Here is a 20,922-nt window from a genome sequence, read left to right as displayed (position 1 = left end):
CCAAGTTGGGATCTGGAAAGCTTGAAGCGCCATTTCATTTGAGCTTTCAATTGCATATGAAAATAATCCTCAGAACGGCTAGAGGAGCCTGTAAAGAACAGCTGGAGGATGGAGAGATGTGGGAATAACGACTGTGGGGGGGTGGAAATTGTGTAAGGCTGTGCCAGCATCGTAATGAGCCCTGCAGTGCAGATGAATAGAGCGATCTCTCCCCAGCATGTCTCTGCATCCAGCCATGTGCTGGAGGCTGTGGCTCAGCGCTGCTGGCTCTGCTCCTGTGCTGACTCTGCTCATGTCTCTGCCTTCCAGTGCAAAGCATGGCAGCAGGTTGCCCAAATGGCTGCAATGCTCAGGTGTGATGTCTGAATGAATAGCTCTTGTTCTGTGTTCTCAAGCTCTAGTGCTGTACTGGGGTTCTTTCTTTCTGTTGTCTCTTAATGCTGCCGTCCATTTGGAACAATAATGAGCCCTGAGATGTTTGCAGAGAAATACCCACAATGGCTCCAGAATCTCCTTCCTGAGTCTCCATTAGATTGAACTTCATTAAAAACTGGCTTTTCCCATATGAATGGTGGGTTTCCCATTACATGTTTTGTATTCCTGATTTACTCCACGTGACAATGAGCAGTTTTTCTTTGGTAAGCATCCCTTTTTTGTCTAGGTGATTCCAACTTACACACTTAACAGAGCGTCCAATGAGTTCCCAGTGCCTTCCAGCTTCAGCAGTGAGCCTGCAGGAGCACAGCTCTGCCCTGGAGGTCTGCAGGGCTGTAAATCTAATCTGAGTGTGTAGGCTTTTTCTATGCATTCAGAACAAATGTTATTGAAGAAATGTAAAAGCCGTGCAACCATTTGGCTGGCCATTATCTATGATATACCAACTCTCTTTGTCTGTATAAGCAGGTTTCAGTTAGCAGACTTCCATGTGTCTTTTGCTGATATATTTACATGCGTGTATTAGTGAATCATTTTATATATATATATATATATATATATATATATAAAAGCAGAAAAGCCCCGTTGCCAGCAGCACAATGTATAACATCTACTTTGTAATCCATAAAATACTTGCTGACGTGGCCTGGAAGACAGAAAGCTGCCTCTGTTGGAAGTCAAAGAAATGCCACAGACTTTTCCTGAGAGTAATCTTCAGAGCCTGGGAATAATATGTCAAAAGCACAAGCAGAGATAGATAGAGACAAAATGGAAATAAATAAAAAGAAATCGACTGCTTAGCTCAGCCGTCCTTACTGGGAAGGATGCAAATGCTGTCAATAACTGAAGAGAAAAAGGAAGGAAAAGGGCTGCCTTTTTCAACCATGGTGGTTCTCATTTTGCACCGCTCATCCCTCAGGGAGTAAAGTAGATGACAGTATGTTTCAATCAGAAATTGGAGATGGCGCTTCCTGAAGTTGTCTCAGCTCTGCAGGCGTTTTCAGTCCCTGCCCTGGTTGGGTTGCCTGGCAATGAGGGATGTGGGCCAGGTGGAGTCTGAGCTGAACACTGTTCATTTCATTGCCATGATATCCCCTCTCACTGCAGGGGAGTTGGACTAGATGGCCTTCAGGGCTCCCTTCCAGTTTCTGCGACTCCATGAGCACGTGCTGGCTGGTATTTACCTGGTACATGAGAAGTGGACTGGTATGTTTTCCCATGAACAAATCTTGCTGTATAGACCACAGTACAGTCCATGCTGTGAAGGGCAATAGGCCAGTTAAAAGCAGACCAGCATCCTTGCTGCCATGTCTCTTAATAACTGGGGCGCCTTCGTTTTCCATTTTGTAATCCTTAAGACTTGAAAGTACTTAGGCTAAAAAAAATTCATTAAACTTTGATATAAAACCCGTTTTAACTTCAGACTGTTTGCTTCCCAAAGATAATTGTTTAAAAGAATGAAGTGTGCTCCCCATGTGGTTTTTTTTCCATATATTTTTCACAAACTAATACTGGAATTATGAAAGATAGGGATAAGTACAGCAAAGTAAATTAAATCAAAATGCTGAAGCCTTGGGGAAGAACTAATGCAAATGAACTGAACACATACAACCTCCAAACAGCAACAGAATAAGTTTCCTTCTGAGCATTGTTATCCTTGGGCAATGACCAGGACACTCCCACCTCTGCTAGCTGCAAAGTCACCATCTTATAAAACAACAAACCTCATAAAAATAAGCTGTTAGCACAGGCTGCTGTCATATACTGTGGTTTTTAACCATTCCTTTCCTTTTCCATTAAAGTTATTACCTGTGAAAACGTAACTCTGAAATGAACAACCAAAGTTAATTTTCTTTTTTCTGTCACTGGGTGTCATCTGTTTGGGAATAGATGGAGAGTCTGGATTTTAAAGACTGGTTTGACCTTAAAGGCAGGGGAAACTTTATTTAAAAGCTATTTATAAGGGTAAAGTGTCTTATGAGTAAATAAACCAGGGATAAAAGAGAAGGAGAGAGCTGAATGCCAACATGATGAAAGTCATTAGAGCGGAGCTGCTGCGACAGGTGAGCGGAATAATTGTTCATTGAATAAGGTGCATCCAGTGGGAATAGCAAAATAAACAAAAGGAGATGGCACTGTGGGGAGTTGTGGGCAAATTTCCAACGTTCAAATGTGAAAGAAGTTCCAAAAGCAAAAGGAGAAAATAACAGAATCATCTGCTAAAGTGTATTTCACACATCACACGCACACAGGTCCTGCCCCAAACTCTCCAGCGCCTTCTCTGCGCTTCTCTGTCTCTCCAAGATTGGCTGGGGATGCTGAGGAAGGTGGAGGTCTTTGGGCAGAGGCTGTGACCAAAGAATGGTGAGAGAAGAATTGGGAGAAGAGAAGGCTCTGGGGAGATCTCACTGTGGCCTTCTTGAAGGGAACATGTAAACAGGAGGGGGAATGGCTGTTTGTGAGGGTGGGCAGTGATAGGACAATGGGGAGTAGTTTGAAACCGAGACAGGGGAGGTTTAGGTTGGATCTTAGGAGGAAGTTTTTCACCCAGAGGGTGGTGATGCACTGGAACAGGTTGCCCAAGGAGGCTGTGGATGCCCCATCCCTGCAGGCATTCAAGGCCAGGCTGGATGTGGCTCTGGGCAGCCTGGGCTGCTGGTTGGTGACCCTGCACACAGCAGGAGATTGGAACTGGATGAGGCCTTTGCAAACCAGGCTATTCTAGGATTCTTCCACCACCATTACGCTGCACAGGTTTTTTTGTAGCCTAATTTGTGTTTGGCTTGAAGTTGATGAAGATTGTACCTGCTTTGACAAGAGTATTATGGTGTTGGCTGTGGGTATAAAGTTAGTTATGTCTGAAGAGATAGCTGATGGATTTGGAAATCAGTATTTTTACTGCTAATTGGGAAGAAAACTTGGAGAGCCTAATTCTCCATGAGGAGAAGTGTCTGGGCAATTGTAAATATTAGCAAATTTGAGTAGCAGTCTCTTTGCAATCTGTAATATATCAAGATTTAGAAGATGTCTGTAAAGAAGGACCAATTGCGAGGTGGGTCAGCAAGAGCAAAATACAAGGAAAGCTGTGGAAGGCGGATGGGGCTTGAGTAGCCAAATAGCTCTCCCTTACAAGGAAGTTGAGATCTGTCACATCTGCTTCTAAAATAGCTCTTATCTTTAAGCCAACAATTCCCTGCAAAGCTACTGCTGTGGGAGACTATTAGTGAAGCTGGATAAGGTGCAGGAATTGTACAGTGAGGGCAGATGAAGGCACTATTGGGTTGTGCTGAAATGGCAGGTGTCAGGCTGGAGGGAGAAAGTAATGGCATTTCTGACAAATTGATCTTCTTTCATATTCTTCATTCTGTACCTGGGCACAAAGAATAGTCACTTTCTGATGGCACAAAATTGGGGGATATTATCAATGGAAAGAAGGCTCGCAGTATGGAAGATTTGCAGTTTGTGGTCTTCTGTTTGCCACTATCTATAGCTGCACTGCTGCCCATGTAACAGATAAGCTTCTGTCCTGAATATTATACAAAGCCACACGATTTTTGCTGTACAAAGAGGAAGAGTCTGGCCAGGCTGGGGTTGACGAGATTGTGAATTGGCGGTTTCCACATCACTCTCTTCTTAGTTAGTTTGTGGAGTCTGTTACGGTTATTGCCTTCAGAGAGGTCAACCTGCCACTGCTTCACGACATGCCATCAAGCCCTGTCTGCTGGCTGATGTCATCACTTCTGCTTCTCTACTTGCTGTGCTCCCAAACCTTGGCAGTCCCCCCACACTCATCCCACATGCAGCTTTAGATGGTGTCACAAGGTCAGTGATTGCTGTGATGAGCTACAAACATGGTAGTGGGAGGCCATGGGCTATAAGCAGTGCTGTCTGAAATGGCAGTCTCCAAAGTTCAGCTTAATTTCTGTGTTTATCTGGATGTTTTTTCTAAGCAAGAGTTGATGCAAGTGTGGTTTCTCAATCAGATGAGCTGAAGGAATCTGTTTGCAGCTTCCATTATGCAGGGAATTAAATATCAAGAGGCTGAAGGTTATTGGTATCTCTGGTGGAGATAACAATCAGTGAGAAACATGAGGACACGATGCTCTTGGAGAGAGAACCTAAGAGAGCTCTTTCTAGAGGGAGCACAGCATGGACTGTGTGCAGACCATTCTTATGGGGAATTTTAGGTATTATGCCTCTCAGAACTTTAGATTCTGTGTACTATACTGGGAAGCTTTCAAGGTTTCTTCTTTCTGAAGAACTGAAAGTGGGCTGTGTTTTTTAAAGAGGTGGAATGTCTTGTCAGTGTTTGGCATTCAGTTGCAAACATGGGCACAATTCTTGTGTGTGTTTACCTGTTCTAAATAGTTGTGCCAACATCAGTCTGTGCCGATTGCTCTTCTGCACTGATTAAGTTATCAGAAAGTAAATGACAGTGAAGTTAGGCTTTTGCATACACTGCATGTTGTCCATATTTGTATGTTTTGCTGGAAACTGAAGTCTGAAAATCTAAATTATTTTAAGTCATGCGAAGTTGACCCATTCTGTACTTACTGACATACCAAACCTACCACCTGAGGAGACAGACAATATGATTCTATGGCTGTGCTGGAGCCTGTGGGCAGCTGCTGGGTTACTGAGCTTCTCCATAGACCCAATTGCAAAGTTGGGTCTGTCACTGAGCACAGAATTGCTGCCCAGGACCCCACATCAGGGTTGTTTTTGCTCTGTGTACTTTGTCTCCACCATGTGAAGGTTTTTCCCTTCTTTTCTTTGTCTTCCTCCTGCAGAAGGTCCCATGACTTGGAGTTTGGGGGTCCTCTGTGAGGCAGAAGGCTTAGCCTCCTAGGCTGCATGTGTCTGTCTATAGAGAAGCAATAGTGCCTGGGGGCTGGCTTTGGTTTCTCTTTAGGTGTTCTGTAGAAAACACCAATGAGCAGAAATGCCAGTAAGCAGAATGAGTTTTTTCATCCAGAGGATGGTGACGCACTGGAACAGGCTGCCCAAGGAGGCTGTGGATGCCCCATCCCTGCAGGCATTCAAGGCCAGGCTGGATGTGGCTCTGGGCAGCCTGGGCTGCTGGTTGGTGACCCTGCACACAGCAGGGGGTTGGAACCAGATGAGCATTGCTGTACTTTTCAACCCAGGCCATTCTATGACACCACCCCTGCTCTCTCCCCTGCAGACCCCCCTGCCGTGGAGCCGACTTTCCTGGAGATCCGGCAGGGCCAAGGCCGGAGCATCACCATGAGCTGCCGGGTGCTGCGCGCCTACCCAACACGGGTGCTGACCTATGAATGGCGGCTGGGCAGCAAGCTGCTGCGCACGGGGCAGTTTGACCTGCAGGACTCCACCGAGTACACCGTCAGCAGCCTCTCCCGTGACAGCTACGGCGTCTACAACTGCAACATCATCAACGAAGCGGGAGCCGGCCGCTGCAGCTTCCTGGTCACAGGTAGGCCTGGCGTTATCTCAGTCCATGGGGACATGCGGGTTGTTGCAGCTTTGGGTGTCATTGGGTGATGCTACTGCTGCCTCATCTGGAGTGTTGCCCAAGATATGTGTTTCAAAGCAGGCTTGTGGCTTAAAGCGTAAAGATTTGGGTGCTGGGGAGGCTGGTGACAGAGCAGGAGATTCTGCTTCTTTTAGTGGCTCAAGGATAACGTTTTTTATGTCCTTCCCTTGCAGACAGCTGTCCTTATGCTTTTGAAAGAGTCACTGAGAGAGCCATCAGGTAGCAAATTTCTTCCTGTTGAAGTGTGCAGTAAGGCTTGAATTTCTTTTTCTCTGTCGATACACTCAGCAAGCTCGGAATCCAGGACAGGGAGACTGATATCTCAAGCAACTGCTAGCAGCCCTGTGTGCAGAGGGATGTAGAAATGCGTTCCTTTTCTCAAGAGGCAAAAGGTATTAAGGACACTTAATATACGGGGTCTCAGACTCGATGCAGATGTGCAACCCCTGCCACGATCTACCCATGCCCTAAGTTTAGGCATACTTCATATGTTATTTATCTTCAGCATCCCCTACTGGATCTAAATGGTTAATAGGGATTTTAGAGATGCAAGTCTTGGTTCTTCTTCTGTAAGATATTAGTTACTATGAATTGCTGACTCAGCTGCCTGATCCTGCAGACACTGTGCCCAGGCTGAGGTCCTGTCATGTCAGCTTTAGGTTCCCCATCCCTCTGTGCTTGTTCAGATTTTGTCTAACATCACGGGAGGAAACGAAGCATCTCTGTGAAGTGACCTGGCTCTTTCCAAGGTCTGAGATGGACCAGAGATTCCTTGTTCATTGCTAGGCAGTGCCCCGCCTGGGCCCTCTCTGGCAGTCAGCACGGGCAGCTCTGGCCTCCATAAGGCTGCCAGTCTTGTTGTAGCTTAAAATCCCTCCTGCTGTCTTCTTGCAAGGAGTAGTAGGGAAAGAAACCAGCAAACAATAACTTCAGAACATGCAAAGTAATACTCTCCTAGAAGAAGGGATATCCATCTCAGTTAGGATTTTATTCACATTTACTGACCTGGCTCCAGCCACAAACAGATCTAAGCACAGCTCCGAGCCTTGCCCTTGTGTAGGAAAATGGCTGTTTTTATCAGTTTCACTGCTACTAGCAGAAAGAGCATGGGTTTAACCAAAGTGCCACAGAGCCGTTCAGCTCCCTGGCCCTGCAGAGTCTCTCAAAATGCTCTCTGGGACCTTGTACCACTCAGGTCCTGGATGTCAGGGTAGAACCTCTGTATACATCCATCATTTTTTTTGATTCAGCTCCCCAGTATTTTTTAAAAACCCAGATTGGTTTTATTGGAAAAAAAAAAACTACTTTTGAGCCTGATGGATTCTTTGTTTCTCCTTTGGATGTAGTTGGTTGGCATCATGTTGGCAGGGATTCTATTGGGGCCAGCAGCACGCAGCACAACTATGGTGGGAATGCAGCGAGTTCCCAATGACTGATGGCTCTATCTCTTCCTAAATGTAATGAAGCCTTTGGCTGAATTATCATTCAGTGTCTGCACGGAGCTACTTTGGCAGCTGCTGACTTCACCAGCACTTTGAAGTTTGATCCAGAAGGTGACTCTGAAGGAAACCAGAGAAAAAAGTCTTTTTCCTCAAATGCGTAAATGCAGTTCAATTTACTCTTCATCACTCTTTGGACCCAAAACTGTAGAAACCTATTCTGAGGCAATTATTTTGCCAAGATTGGGGCAATCTGAGTGGCTTTCTGTGATTTATTACCATGCCAAAGCAAGGCACATAACTGAAAATTAGTACTAAAATGGTTTTATGATGCACTCTGTCTCGCATCCCTCTGTGCGCCTCGCTCCTTTTTAGTCCATACCGTTAGGCGGATTTATGCTGTATGGCTGCATTAAAGATGCTGAAAGTAACCCTTCAGGTTATGACTTTTGTGTTTTCCTCAGTCCTTTAAGGTTAAAACCCACATGCTCATATTTAGTAAATTTATTTGCTGACACGTGGAGTTGAAACTGCTCCTAGAAAACAGCGGCAAATATATTCTGCTCCCAAGTCCCATGAGGACAGATTGAAATTAAAGCACTGGGGAACTGAGCGAGCGTAGAAGAAAAATGATGAAATGGTAGAAAGGAAGCTGTGATTACAGGGGGAAAAAAATAGCTCAGTTCCTTGACACACACAGAGAGAAAAAAAACAACAAATAAATAACCCATGGCAGGAGCCTGGCAGGAGCAGAGTGCTTTGGGTGCGACCATGGGAGTCGTCATAGCCCATTTTCAGTTGGTTTTATTTCCAGGGTTTTGTGTGGAAGCAGAATGCTGCAATGCTTGTGTTGCAAGGGCTGCAGAGAGGCATTGGTATGCTAAGAGAAGGCTTTTCAGTGCCGAACTGAAAGCGCCTGCGTGAAAAGATTTATGCTGGCCCTGGAATTCGCAAAACCCGTTTTTATTGCGCTTGGGTTCTGAGCCAAATTTGAGAAGGTGCAAGTGAAATAAATCACATGTGGAAAAGAGGGTTGATTTATATCAGACGGGCCAACCTGAGGCAGATTTAACCTGCTACTGTCTTAAAAATAAATGAGAACGTACAAGCAAAATTGTGGGAAAGCAAGGATGAGTTCACACTGCTCCCAGCTTCACAATCTGTGTATTTTATTCAGTGGTTGATGGTGCACATAATGCCCAAAGAGCCACAGAAAGAACATTTGAGACAGCGGTGATTAAAACCCTGCCAAGAGTGGAAGCAAATTGAAAAGAAAAGAGAGAGAGGGGAAAAAAAAAAAGGTTCAGATGCAGATAATGTCATGAATGGCAGCATCAATTCATAGGGCTTCATGTGTGTGGAGGAAAGACGGGGTGCAGGGCAATGGCAGTCCATGCTGAGCATCACGCTGTGGGCACAGGAGCCATGTCTGTGGGGAGAGCAGTGTGGGAAGAGGCATGTTTGTGGCTTTATTCTATGATATGATTCTGTTGAGCTGCAACTCGATGTGTTTGAAAGGGCCAGAGAGGTGTCACGGCATCAGATGCTGCGCTTGGGTTACAGTGTGAGATCTGTCTGCTGTCTGTAGGTCGGGTTTGATGGTGCTGTGGATGGATGATGTGATGCTATTCAAATCGTAATGCTGGGCAGCTGTGACAGCGCGTTGATGGTGATACTTCTATCAAATGGTTTTTGTCTACACAGGGAAGCTCCACCAGACTCATGTTTTCAAGGAGAGTTTTAGATACTTGTTTTGCATTGTTGTTTAGGTGATTTTTGTTTGTTTTCTCCTTAAAGTGTCACATTAATTAATGAGCCAGTCATTAATTATTCACTTATTCAGTCTTCTGACAGAGACTCAGTGCTTCTGGCTTGAGACTGTTGTCAACCCATAGTCATCAACATAGGGTTGACCATAGTCCTACCATAGGGAAGAACTGTTGGCTGCCAGCATGTGATCTCTTCATTCTGTGCAATATCAAGCTGAGTTACTGATGCTGGAAGAACATTCATTTTCTAATGTAACACTGCTCAGTATTTTTTACATATTAGCAGCACTAAGGGCTACTTGGACAAAAAGTGTGCTTTCCATTGGCAGTGTTCCTTTAAATTAAACAAGTGGCAGTGAAATGGTAAGTGGTGCTCACAGGCATGTTGCTGGGATAGCTGATGGTCTCTAGGAAGCTTCCATGGGAAAGGCAGAAATACAGACGTGTGTTCTTTTGTTAGAATAACAAAAAATCACCTTGGTGGGTCCCCTTCCCATTCTCTTAGAGACGTTTCCCTCAGTGAGAATTGAGGGATTGCTTTTGCTTTGTTCTTTGAAATATTTATCTTTTCTTGAACATGGGACACCATTCCTGCAGCCCATTAAGCACTGTTACTTTTGGCAGCATATAACACCCTTCCACCTTTTGTCAGGGGGAAGTTCTTTACTCTTAGAGTGGTGAGGTGCTGGAACAGCTGCCCAGAGAGGCTGTGGATGCCCCGTCCATCCCTGGAGGTGTTCAAGGCCAGGTTGGATGGGGCCCTGGGCAGCCTGGGCTGGTATCGATGTGGAGGTTGGTGGCCCTGCCTGTGGTGGGGGGTTGGAGCTTCGTGATCCTTGAGGTCCCTTCCAACCCAAGGCATTCTGTGATCATTCTCTGGTAATCCTGGTGTGACTGCATTCTGAAGGAAACCAACCCAGTTTGGTGAATTCAGAATTTGCCATACAGACTCAGCACCAGAGAGCCGGAGGGTTTGTTGTTTTTATCAGTCTGAATCTCCCCTATTTATGCTCCCTGCTGCTCTAATACTGCAGTATTTCTCTAATGCCTTCTTGCATCAGTCCTCTGCATCCCCTCTTGCTTGAGGAAATCCCCATGTGGGAACACAGGAGCCCTGCAGCACTGTGTGAGCGTCTCTTAGCGAGCTGCCATTAATTTTTCATCTAAAGATCCTCCCATTAGTGTTGTTATTTCTGTTCATTTATTTCCATTTTGTTTGTTTGTTTGTTTCTAAGTTTGTTTCTCTGTCGTGCCCTCTCCCTGCTGCAGCACAGTGCATCCTTGTGGAGAACAGCAGCTGCACTTCAGCCTTTTCTCACCCTTAGAGCATTCGTTCTGCACTCTGTAGCCTCTTCCAGCTTATGCTGAGTGAAGCCCTTGAGAGACAAGGAGTGGGAAGGACAGGATGGCTGTGGGATCTTGGCCCCCACTTCACTGCCTGCCACACAGCCCAGCCTGGCTCTAGAGCAGGGAAAACAAGTCATGTGGGGTCAGAGATGTCCGGGTGAATGCATCAACAGCACACTCAGAAATCTTTTACAGTACTCCACTTAGGCTGTCGGGTCTGCAGATGGTCCTGTCCTTCCTGTACTCCCTTGCCATTCTATGCTCCTGCTCCCTACCCCAAAGTTTTGTCCTATTAGTCTGTTAGACAAATTACTTAATTCAATAATTTATTATCACCTTGTAGATATTGATTTGAAGAAGACAATTTTCTAGCATCATAGACTCATAGAATGGCCTGGGTTGCAAAGGCCCACAGTGCTCATCCAGCTCCAACCCCCTGCTGTGTGCAGGGTCACCAACCAGCAGCCCAGGCTGCCCAGAGCCACATCCAGCCTGGCCTTGAATGCCTGCAGGGATGGGGCATCCACAGCCTCCTTGGGCAACCTGTTCCAGTGTGCTACCACCCTCTGGGTGAAAAACTTCCTCCTAAGATGCAACCTAAATTTCATGTCATTAAAATCCTTGACCATCTTAGAGCTTGCATGTGTTGCCTTGGGGTATCTCTAAAAACAAAGCTCTCCTTGGGCTCCTGTCCCTCAGTTGGATTCTGCCTGGCTGGGAAACATGGGGCACCAACCTACTTACTGCTTTTAGACACTTCTTCTGCCTTGAGATTAGCTGTGACATTTCCCAGACCACAGAGAGATACTCCTGGTAGTTTGGCCCTGGGTCGCTCAGCGATGCGTTCCCGTCTGTCAGGAGGCACTCAGATACTTTGCTTTAATGGGCAATTTTCTGATGGTTATCCTTTAGAAATCTCCCAGAGTGCAGGGCTGAGGCTGAGGTTTGATTCCCTTTGCTCTTTATCTTCTTCTCTTCGGTGGTGTTATTGAAAGCCTTGGACTGAATTTTCATCTCCTCACTGCTGATTTACAGCCCGAACAAAGATGCTATTGTGGTGATGTCTGTTTCTGAAAATTGCTTTTAAACCACGCAAAAGTAGAGAACGGCGCTTTTTCCCTTTGTATTTTTTTTCCCTCTTCTTAACATTTCAATGCCAGCAAGACAGCTGTCTCTTATTCCTGGTTGTGAGCAGAGCCCATTGACTTCAGTGGGAGCACCAGGACTCCCTGGGAGATACAGTAAGGCTGGGCTGCAGATACCCACAGGTTGTGCTGTGCTTGGCACTAAGTTGAGCACGTTGTGCAGAGGGCCAAAAGGGCTTTGTGATGGAATGAGGAACAAATGGGAGCTTTCAAAGATGAAGTCAAAAGAGGTTAAAGCCGGTAAGATGGAATATGTTAAGAAAACCTAATCAAACATCCAGGGGCTTCTTTCGTGCAGGAAAACATTGAGGCTTTTTTTCCCCAGCTGCAGGATCCATGTCTGCACTCATCTAAATAATTCACGTCTCCAGGAATTAGGTCCCTTTGTATCTTTTAACACGTGATTATGTTTTTCCTTCAGTTAATTTTGTGAGCAGTGAGAATACTGGTGTGCGCCAGGTACAGGAATGAACTCCCTCGAGTAGCTCAACTCATTAATGCAGCCTGAATTGTGCCAAAGAGTAAAAAGCAGCTGAATAAAATAGAGACCAGATAGATCCATCAGGGATAGATCCATCAGGGATAGGGCCATCAGCAGGATGACTGCTTCCCTGTAGGGGTGACATGGCCATGGATGAGACTCCTGCTGCAGGAAGCAAACCAGTGGTAGACAGAAGTTGCGCACACAAAGGAGAAAGTAAAATCACCCTCATCCTAGCTTTTGTTTAAGAGCAGAAGCTGGAGAATCATCAGTTTTTGTTTGATGCCAATCAAAACTTGTTTTCTATTTTCCATTAAAGCTAGAATCACCAATGAGACATTCACTTAGTCTTTATAATTCTGTGCATCTCTCTTACATAAACCTATGTCTTTGTTGCATCTTTTCCTGAGCTTTGGCTCCTCTTGGTGTCCTTTCAGTGGCATCCTAGTGGGTCCTGGCCCAGCTCATTACTGGACCAAAAAGGAAACAAAGCTGTTTAAAAGACCCAAGCTGAGCTCTCCTCCTTCTCATCACCAGTAAAAAACTGATGGTGAAGATATTGGATGTATGGTGATGTTTCTTCCCCCAGTGTAGCAAAACTGCTATGTAAAGCCATTCTATGCCGCTGACAGATTGTGATCAACTTATGTAAGAGATTATCACCATGGAGCAGAACTTTGTTGGCACTGAGAAAGTATTGATAAAAAACGTATGCATCTCTTACACAGCAGAGTTGGCTAAACGAGCAGTGCTGGTGCTCCAAACATTGCCAAAAATGATTGAACAGCCTCAAAGCCTGAGCAGATCAAACCCAGTTTTATCTCCATGCTGGAGGGCTGGTGTCCTTTTTCACCCAGAGGGTGGTGATGCACTGGAGCAGGTTGCCCAACGAGGCTGTGGATGCCCCATCCCTGCAGGCATTCAAGGCCAGGCTGGATGTGGCTCTGGGCAGCCTGAGCTGCTGGTTGGTGACCCTGCACACAGCAGGGGGTTGGAGCTGGATGAGCACTGTGGGTCTTTGCAACCCAGGCCATTCTAGGATTCTGTGATTCTATTTCTAACTTAATCTCATTTCCTTTAGTTCTAAAACCATTCCCCCATGTCCTGTCATTTTCATTTGCTACTTTGTACTTTTGTGGAGCAAAATCAATGATTTTGCAATGTTTTCCTGCTTTACGAGCACAATTTCCATTTGTGAGACTTCTTTCGTGTGCACAGAAATTATCTTGTGCTAATTGGCTACTAAGAAAGCTGTGCAATAACTCCAAACAATTTAATCGGTGCTTTGCCTGGTTTCTGACTTCTGGGACCGCGTTGAAACGCAGAGTGGGACTGAAGCACTTGAGCTGCACTGCACTGCATCCATCACTCAGTGCTGCCAAATTTCAGCCAGCAGTTTGGCCACAGCATTAAAACAGACTCATTTAGGTCTGAAAGAGCATTAATGGCATAATTACCTGTAACAGTCAAGGTGAGGGGCTGCTCTGGATGCACAACCCCACAGCCACATTTTTCCCTTGGTTCTGACAAACGTGGTTCCAGTTGCTTTTTTAGACTGGTCCTTTGTAGAAGGAATTCAGACATTAGTGTCCAAAACCACAGCTGGATCTAACTTAATCCACCTCACACAGCTCTCCTTTGCTTCCCGGTGTCAGATGGATCTGCTGTGGTTGTGTCACTGGGATCAGCAGTAATAGTTAGCCAAGAGAGGTCTGTTGGGTAGCTGATGCCAGATCACATATGCAAGCCTATGCACTATTTGTATTTTCCTCCGGTTTTGTTTTGCTGTGTGCCGACTTGTTCATGGCTGCTGTTGTACAGAGGGTTTTTCCTGCCTGCAAATGGCCTATAATTTACCAGGACTGCTTACGGGAAAGCTACAGATGCCTGAATACAGCAGAGATGTGCAGGGCAGTGATGAGGAAGGTCAGAGGCACATATTCCAGCAGCACAGAAGCGGGGAGCAGCCTCCATCTCTGCAGGCAATCGTCAGTTTCCCTTTTCTCAGCATAGGGCTGTGTCACAGGCAGGATCCTTCCAGCTGGTTGGAAAGACTCTGAGGTTCAGTGAGCAAACACGAGGCTGAGGTCAGGGCTGGACCAGCTGAGCTCCATCAGCTGTTATGTTTCAGCAGAGTGAGTGGGTTGGCTTACTGCTAAATTAATTTATTCCTTTCTGAAGACATCCCTACAAACTGCCTCTAAATCCTCAATGTCTGCAGCACTGTTTCTCTAAGGAAGATTTGATTACAAGCTGACTATAAGTTATTAGCTTTCCAGTAAGTCTAAATGAATGTTACAGGCTATAAACTCACTGTATAAGTTATAATCTTTCATGTAAAGCCTAATGATGGTTGCAGTAACATTTATATCTTTCTCAAGGACGAGAGAGAATTTCTTCCTGTGCCACTGGCTGCAATAGTCTTGTATTCCAGTTTCACGTCTCACTCTAACAGTCAGGAACTTAATTTCTGCTCCCACCCAGTCTGCATTTCCCAACAGTGTCTGTACTCCTGCATAGAGACAGCCATGGGTGGCTGGGAGCTTCAGGAGACAGCTGAAGACCATATGTCACTGTATATTCTCGCCTGTGTGGTCTTGAAATTCCTCCTGAAGCATTGCTATCATTTAAGAAAATTATTTCTCATTCATCAGCTGGGCACAGCAGGTATTTGACTTTAATTAAAGACCTTGGAGAGGATAAGTGCTCCTGAGCCCGGAGCGTCTCCTGAAAACATCCAACAGGAAAAGCAATCTCCAGAGCTCACAGAAGGTCGGTGCTGTGCTTCCTATTGCTGTGGGACGTGCATCAGGAGGAGCTGAGCCTACAGCTGTCTGCCTTCCAGATTGGGAGTATTTATTTCTGACAGTGAGTCAGTGTGGCCAGCAGTGCCCAGTGTGACCAAAGGTGTCCAGGTGCTGTTACTGCATCTCAGCCTTTCCCGTCAACAAGAAAGAGGAGAAAGATGAAGTTAATTGATTACAGCTTAAGGCCAAAGTATCTTCATGCTTCCATATGCTGCTTGGGTTTAGCTGTGTTCCTGGGGGCTGTGTCCTGAAGGCTGCAGAAGGAGCCAGCCAGGAGCCTGACCTGCTTCGTGCTGTGCTGTGAAGATGATATGAGGAAACCAAAGAATCCCAAGCACTGACCACAGGATGCTTTGTGTAGTGAGGATAATGCAGCAGAATGGAGCAACATTTGCATTGGAGAGCTCCAATTGCACAGAGAAGCATGTTTGCTTCTGTGGTGTGAGGGCATGGTGTTGGCTCTGGTGATCAGAACAGCCACAGGTGCTTGTATTTACCAGGAACTGGGGAGGTAAGGAAGAGATAATAGGAATATGAATGTTTAAATCTGCATACCAAGAGTGGAGAGCTTACAGTACAGCCTATAAAGCTACTGGAAAAGCCTGGCTCAGTGACAGGGCTGGAGCAGGAGCCAGTAGGTTTGGCCAAGGGGCAGCCGTGGGACCCAGCAGCAGGAGATGCCTGGGGATGCTTGAAGGTTGTTCATGGCACCAGCACCAACACAGAGTGGCTATGGGGTGATGCCATGGCTACAAGATGGTGCTCATCCAGCAGCAGCCTCATGCTCATGAATTGCTCTGCATGAAGCCACAGTGATTCCCTTCCACAAATGCTCCTCCCGTAATTCAGTGCTGCTACCACAGAGTAGTGCTATACTTGGAAAGGTTTAAGGTTTTACAGATTGTCCCAGATGAAAAATACTGCCAGCAGGAAGGTGGTGTGAGGGGTGATGATGATTGCAAGCAGGGATGAGGATATCTGTAGTTGCACTGCTGGAGAAATAAGCCAAGCCTGTTGTTTTTAGCTTTAGTTTCAGACTGTAGTTTCATGAGAGACAGATTGCCATGGAGGAGAGCAGCGTGAGCAGCATGATGTTGGTACAGAGCACGTCGCACGTGAGATCCAGAAGGCAGGAAAACGCTGCAGATGGAGCCTGCATGTAGTGGAGCAGAGCAGAGCAGCACACAGGATGGGGCTGTGCAGCAGGGTGAGCCCATGGGAAGGAGGACATTTGTCCCGTGAGAGCTGTTCTGAAGGTTGGGGAGGAGCAGTGTGGGTGTCAGGCTCTGGCATCTGAGCTGGAGGAGTTTCCAAAGGGACCGAGGCTGATGGGAAATAATTTTATGTTTCTAAGAGCAGTTTTGAGTCCCCCAAAAGTCTGATAGATACTTTTCCAAATGATTAAACATATTCCCTGTCCCATGTGTCCCAAAATGCTTGTGTGTCTGGCAGTGGTGGGATGGACGGGTGGTGGGAAGTCCAGAATGGGTCAAGGGGATCATAGAACCACAGAACAGTTAGAGTTGGAAGGGACTGTTAAAGGGATACCCACAGCTCCATCAGTGCTTACAGCCCATCTCCTGGCCTTGGCTGTCTGCAGGGATGGGGCACCTGCACCTCTCTGGGCAGCCTGTATCTCACTAATGGATATTCACTTTCAGACATGCAAATAGGGAACAAAGCATCTCCGCTTCCTTATTGAAAATCCTTCATAAAATATATATCCTGCAATAAAACAGAGCACAGTAATGGGCAGCATTTTTCATAAACTTTGTGTCTCTCAGTATTTTACACCGTTAAATATATTGCTTTGTTTAGGATTTATACTCTTCATGCATTTTAAAGATAGAAAGGTCTGGAGCTGGGTTTGCCAGAAGGGGAAGCATTTGTAAATCTCGGATTTTATTTTATCTTTCTTTCAACATTTATAGCTGCTGTTACAGAGCGCGAGACGCCCCAATCATTGCTTATGCCGAACTCCTTGTCACGTTAAGTTAAAGTGCATATGCACTACCAATATGGATCTGAGGCAGCAAAGATGCTGCCTTTGCAAACATCCTGACACCGAGCGAATTAGCAGAAATAGATCTGAAGATAGGGGGAACATAAACAGACAACGCAGGGGAATGGATCCTTCGGTGCTGTGTCTGCTTGTCTACCAAAGCTGTCACTTCTTTGTGCTTTGCCTGTGCGGTTATTCCTGTTTGTTTCTGCATGACAAGCAGCATCAACACTCACCCGGCACTCGCAGGCTCCATCTGGGTATGCAGTCAGCTGCTATAATTAGGGAGAGAACAGCGTTGTTCAGTTTATTGCCATTGCTGGAAATCAGTGGGTTGTGTTTGCACTCATTAGCGTTCAGATTTGCAATGCGTGTTCTCCATTTCTCACGTTCCATTGGAACACGTGCAATGGCAGCTGAAGTAAAACAATGATTTTGGAGATTATTTCATATTTCTTAGGGATAAATGACTGAGTGAAGTGAAAAGAAGCGTGCCTGGTCAGGGTGACAGCCCAGGAGCCATACAAGTGTGTGCATCAGTTCCTTCTGCTCAGGAGAGCACTTTGGCTTTTGCTGAGATCTCAGAGATGCAGAGAGGAAGCACAAATCAGCAGCAGGCTATCCAAGGGGCTTTTCTTTTTGCTTGTTTGTTTTCTGTGAATCAGTTCCCTGCTGCCTTGCATGCTATTTTTGGCCATGTGCTAGCAGGGAGTCTGTAGCAAATATTTTAGATGTAGTGCCTGGAGGAGCTGGGGTGCTTGCTGTGTGTAGCAAGCAGCACAGTGGGTGCAGGGAGCTCCAAGTGAGGGTTGCTGCAGGGGATGGGCTTTGCATTTGTTCTGTAGCACAGGGTATGGTGACACAAATGATCCTTGCCCCTTCCCCTGACCCACTCTTGGATTCGTTATGAAATAAGCTGTGACTAAAACTGTGTGTGTAACTTGGTGACTGTTATCCCTCAGAAAATAATGACGTTTCAACACTGCCTGCTACAATATCTACTTTAATACTGATGAGCTGCTGAAACCTCATCCACACGACAGCATAACATTCATGTCTGCTAATGTTTTGGTCAGCATGTATTAGTGTAGCTGTTGCAAATTGATTAACAGCTGATGGTTGTTTAGAAACACAGATAAATGCATCAGCATAGCTGTATCGTGGGTGCACCTAGCACAAAATGCAACCTGTCACCAGCAAAAAAATAACAGAAACTTAAAACAAAATATTGTTTGATGGATATGTTTTCCAAACTGAGCATTGTTAAATATATTTGCCTTTGGGCTCTATCCATTTTACTATATGTTGAATAGCTTCTACCTCGCTGCAGAAGCTGTACAACACACAACCCGCTGCTCGCACACAGGTGTACCCTGCCAAGAGCAGAGCAGTGCTGGCATATCCACTGTTGAGGAAAAAGCCCTGGGGGTGATGGGCAAGTGCTGCTGATCATGAGCCAGCAGTGTGCTCAGATGGCCAAGAAGGTCAGCAGCATTCCTGGCTTGCCTCAGCAGCACCTATGGTCAGCAGGAGAAGGAGGGGGTCGTCCCACTGCACGCAGCACTGTGAGGCTGCTTCTTCAGCGCTGTGTTCAGTGCTGGGCCCCTCACTCCCAGGCAGACATTGAGGTCCTGGAGTGTGTGCAGAGAGGGTAACAGAGCTGTGAGAGCTCTGGAGCACACGTCTGTTGCGCTGATTACTAATATTGTGAGCTCGTCTCTGTGAATACTGTCACACACTCGCCCAGGGCCAAATACAACACCATCAGTCTCAGAGTGAAGTGCTTCAAAACTGGCTTCTGTCTTCTTTATTGTGTGTTACCTCTCCTTATATATTCACTGCTAACAGCCTATCACGTCACAGCTCGAATGTTCAAGAACGCCTATTACAACATCTCCCCCTCCCCATGCCTGACAAAGTCTTGTCCCGTCACATCGCGAGTTTCCACAGTTTACCCAAAACCTTACATACATAGGGTTATGTACTCCTCCTTTTTGGGTTTAGACATTTGCTAGATCCTTACATACAACAACAGCACCAACAGTAAACTTACAACTATTAAAACATCAGAACCAGATGAAATACAACAGTAACCGTTCCTATCGAAGTTGTAGATCACCAAAGGAATACTTTGTATCAGTGGCACTCTGTTTCCTTCTTCAACCATATCGATCATAATGTCCAATTTCTCAACCACACTCCAGCAGCTGGGAAGAACCCATATGTAACGACATCTCGTTGACCAGAACTAAGTCTACTTCCACTGATACAGGTGGTAAGGCACATATAGTCAACCTGCTATAGTTGATAAAAAGTAAATGGAACTATACAATTAGAGCAGCATCCTATAATTCAAGTTGTTTTCTTACTATCATTACATGAACCACTTCTAACCGCCCCTTAACAATAGCTATAAGCTTATTAAACAAGCATGATCCAAAAGCAAGTCCTAAAATCAAAAGGATAAGTGGTACACAGGACTCCTCTCAAAGTGCAGCACACAACTCCCTTTGCTGAAGAAGAATAAGGTCTGACCCACGCCTACTTTGCATGCGCTGATACCATTCAGGAAATCACGACCCAACAACGTACCCGGGATATTGGCAACAAGCGGTACAAGAAACGACAGTTTCTCTAATGACCCATCCCTTTTAAGTATCACGATCTCCACCTCTGCTAAAGCCCTCCTGGACAATGTCACCCCACCTATTCCACTAATGACCAGGAATGATCCAACCGGCCATTTCTTTGGCCAATCAGTCGAGGCGATAGAAGCAATAGCCTCGTTGCTGGGCGGATACTTAATGACCTCACCCAGGGTATTCAAGCCTTCTGGAGCCGTCCTTAACAGAACCGGATTGTGCATGGCTTTGGGTGAAGTCAGAACCCTCCACTGCTTTAATGAGCCTATCAGCAAATTCCTGGAAGGATTCAGATGGCTTCTGTACTATATCAGTCCAAGGTGTGGAGGGCTCGGCACTCCTAACAAATCTCCTGAATGCAATGACCGCAGCATCTGAGGTGACTATTAGTTCCCGAGGACATAATTGCAAAACCTGTCCTTGAGGGGTAAACATACCTGGGTCTGTACCCATCAAGAGTGGCAAGGCACTATCATGCGCAGGGTACCACGGGTTCCCCTGTACTTTTTCAATTACCTTCTTTAATGCCCATTCCTCTTTCCATACTGCAAACTGCACAGGTTTCAAAGCAATGTGCATTAACAAAGGATCTGGGGCTGTCAGGATCTCCAATGCATTCAGTGTCATTGGAGAGCGTAACCCCTTTTTGATGGACTCTATGAATTGTGTAACACCTTTCGGGTCGAGAGGCACCCATTGAGGGCTTCTTTCCCCTACAACCACAGGAAATGCAGAAACTTCTGGAAAATCACGATCTTCTAGGGCCTCCCTGATAGCCGACCAATCAGACATCGGCCCGTCTCTTGGCTGCACTCTCAACCAATCTGCGTCCCGTATTCCCTCCTGTGACATGCCCCCTGGCATTGGAGGGGAGAACAGGGCTGAACCTGGATGGAGAGCACTCCCCACACCAAACCCCGCCTCTCACGCCAAATGATTCGAAGAAGGATATAGGGGCTGGTGAGGATAAGACGGAAGCTGTTCTCTCTCTTCCCCCATCTGTACTTGGTTGATGACGCAAGGCACTGTTGCCTCGTGTGCATCTCGAAACCTGCGAAAAAAACTCACCCTGGACCGCGGAGACCCGCCTGGATCGGGAGCTGCACCAAGCAATGCCTGAATCTGCTCCGCACGTTTCCCTTCTTTGGTGGCTTTAACTGCGCCGAGTATAAGTCCCCAGGTCATTAATTCTGCAGCCTTTTGACTGTACTTTGCATGCCGGCTGAGCAACCGCGTGGTAAAATCCCACCATTTTGAATCTAAAGCATGCAATGGGGAGGCCAACTACAGGGTTGGATTCCTAAGAGTGGGAAGCAGGGAACCAAGCATGCAAACTTTTT

General features: G+C 46.1%; 1 protein-coding gene across 5 annotated transcripts in view; it reads left to right on the top strand.

Annotated features, from left to right (window-relative positions):
- MDGA2 (MAM domain containing glycosylphosphatidylinositol anchor 2) overlaps nt 1–20,922 on the top strand; it is a 290,230-nt gene that overhangs the window by 226,406 nt on the left and 42,902 nt on the right. For all 5 annotated transcript variants that reach the window (XR_004307273.2, XM_032444620.2, XM_085549694.1 and 2 more), the window contains exon 9: nt 5,621–5,890. Coding sequence is in view for 4 of the 5 variants with exons in the window: in XM_032444620.2 (XP_032300511.2) it covers nt 5,621–5,890 (270 nt within the window). In the remaining variant the exon portion in view is untranslated. The remainder of the gene's footprint in view (nt 1–5,620; nt 5,891–20,922) is intronic.

The sequence above is a fragment of the Coturnix japonica genome, chromosome 5, assembly GCF_054131305.1.
Source record: "Coturnix japonica strain WE chromosome 5, WE-NBRP24, whole genome shotgun sequence".
Lineage (NCBI taxonomy): Eukaryota > Metazoa > Chordata > Aves > Galliformes > Phasianidae > Coturnix > Coturnix japonica.
The sequence above is the reverse complement of the archived record's forward strand: the minus strand, read 5'-3'. Positions and strand labels throughout refer to the sequence as shown.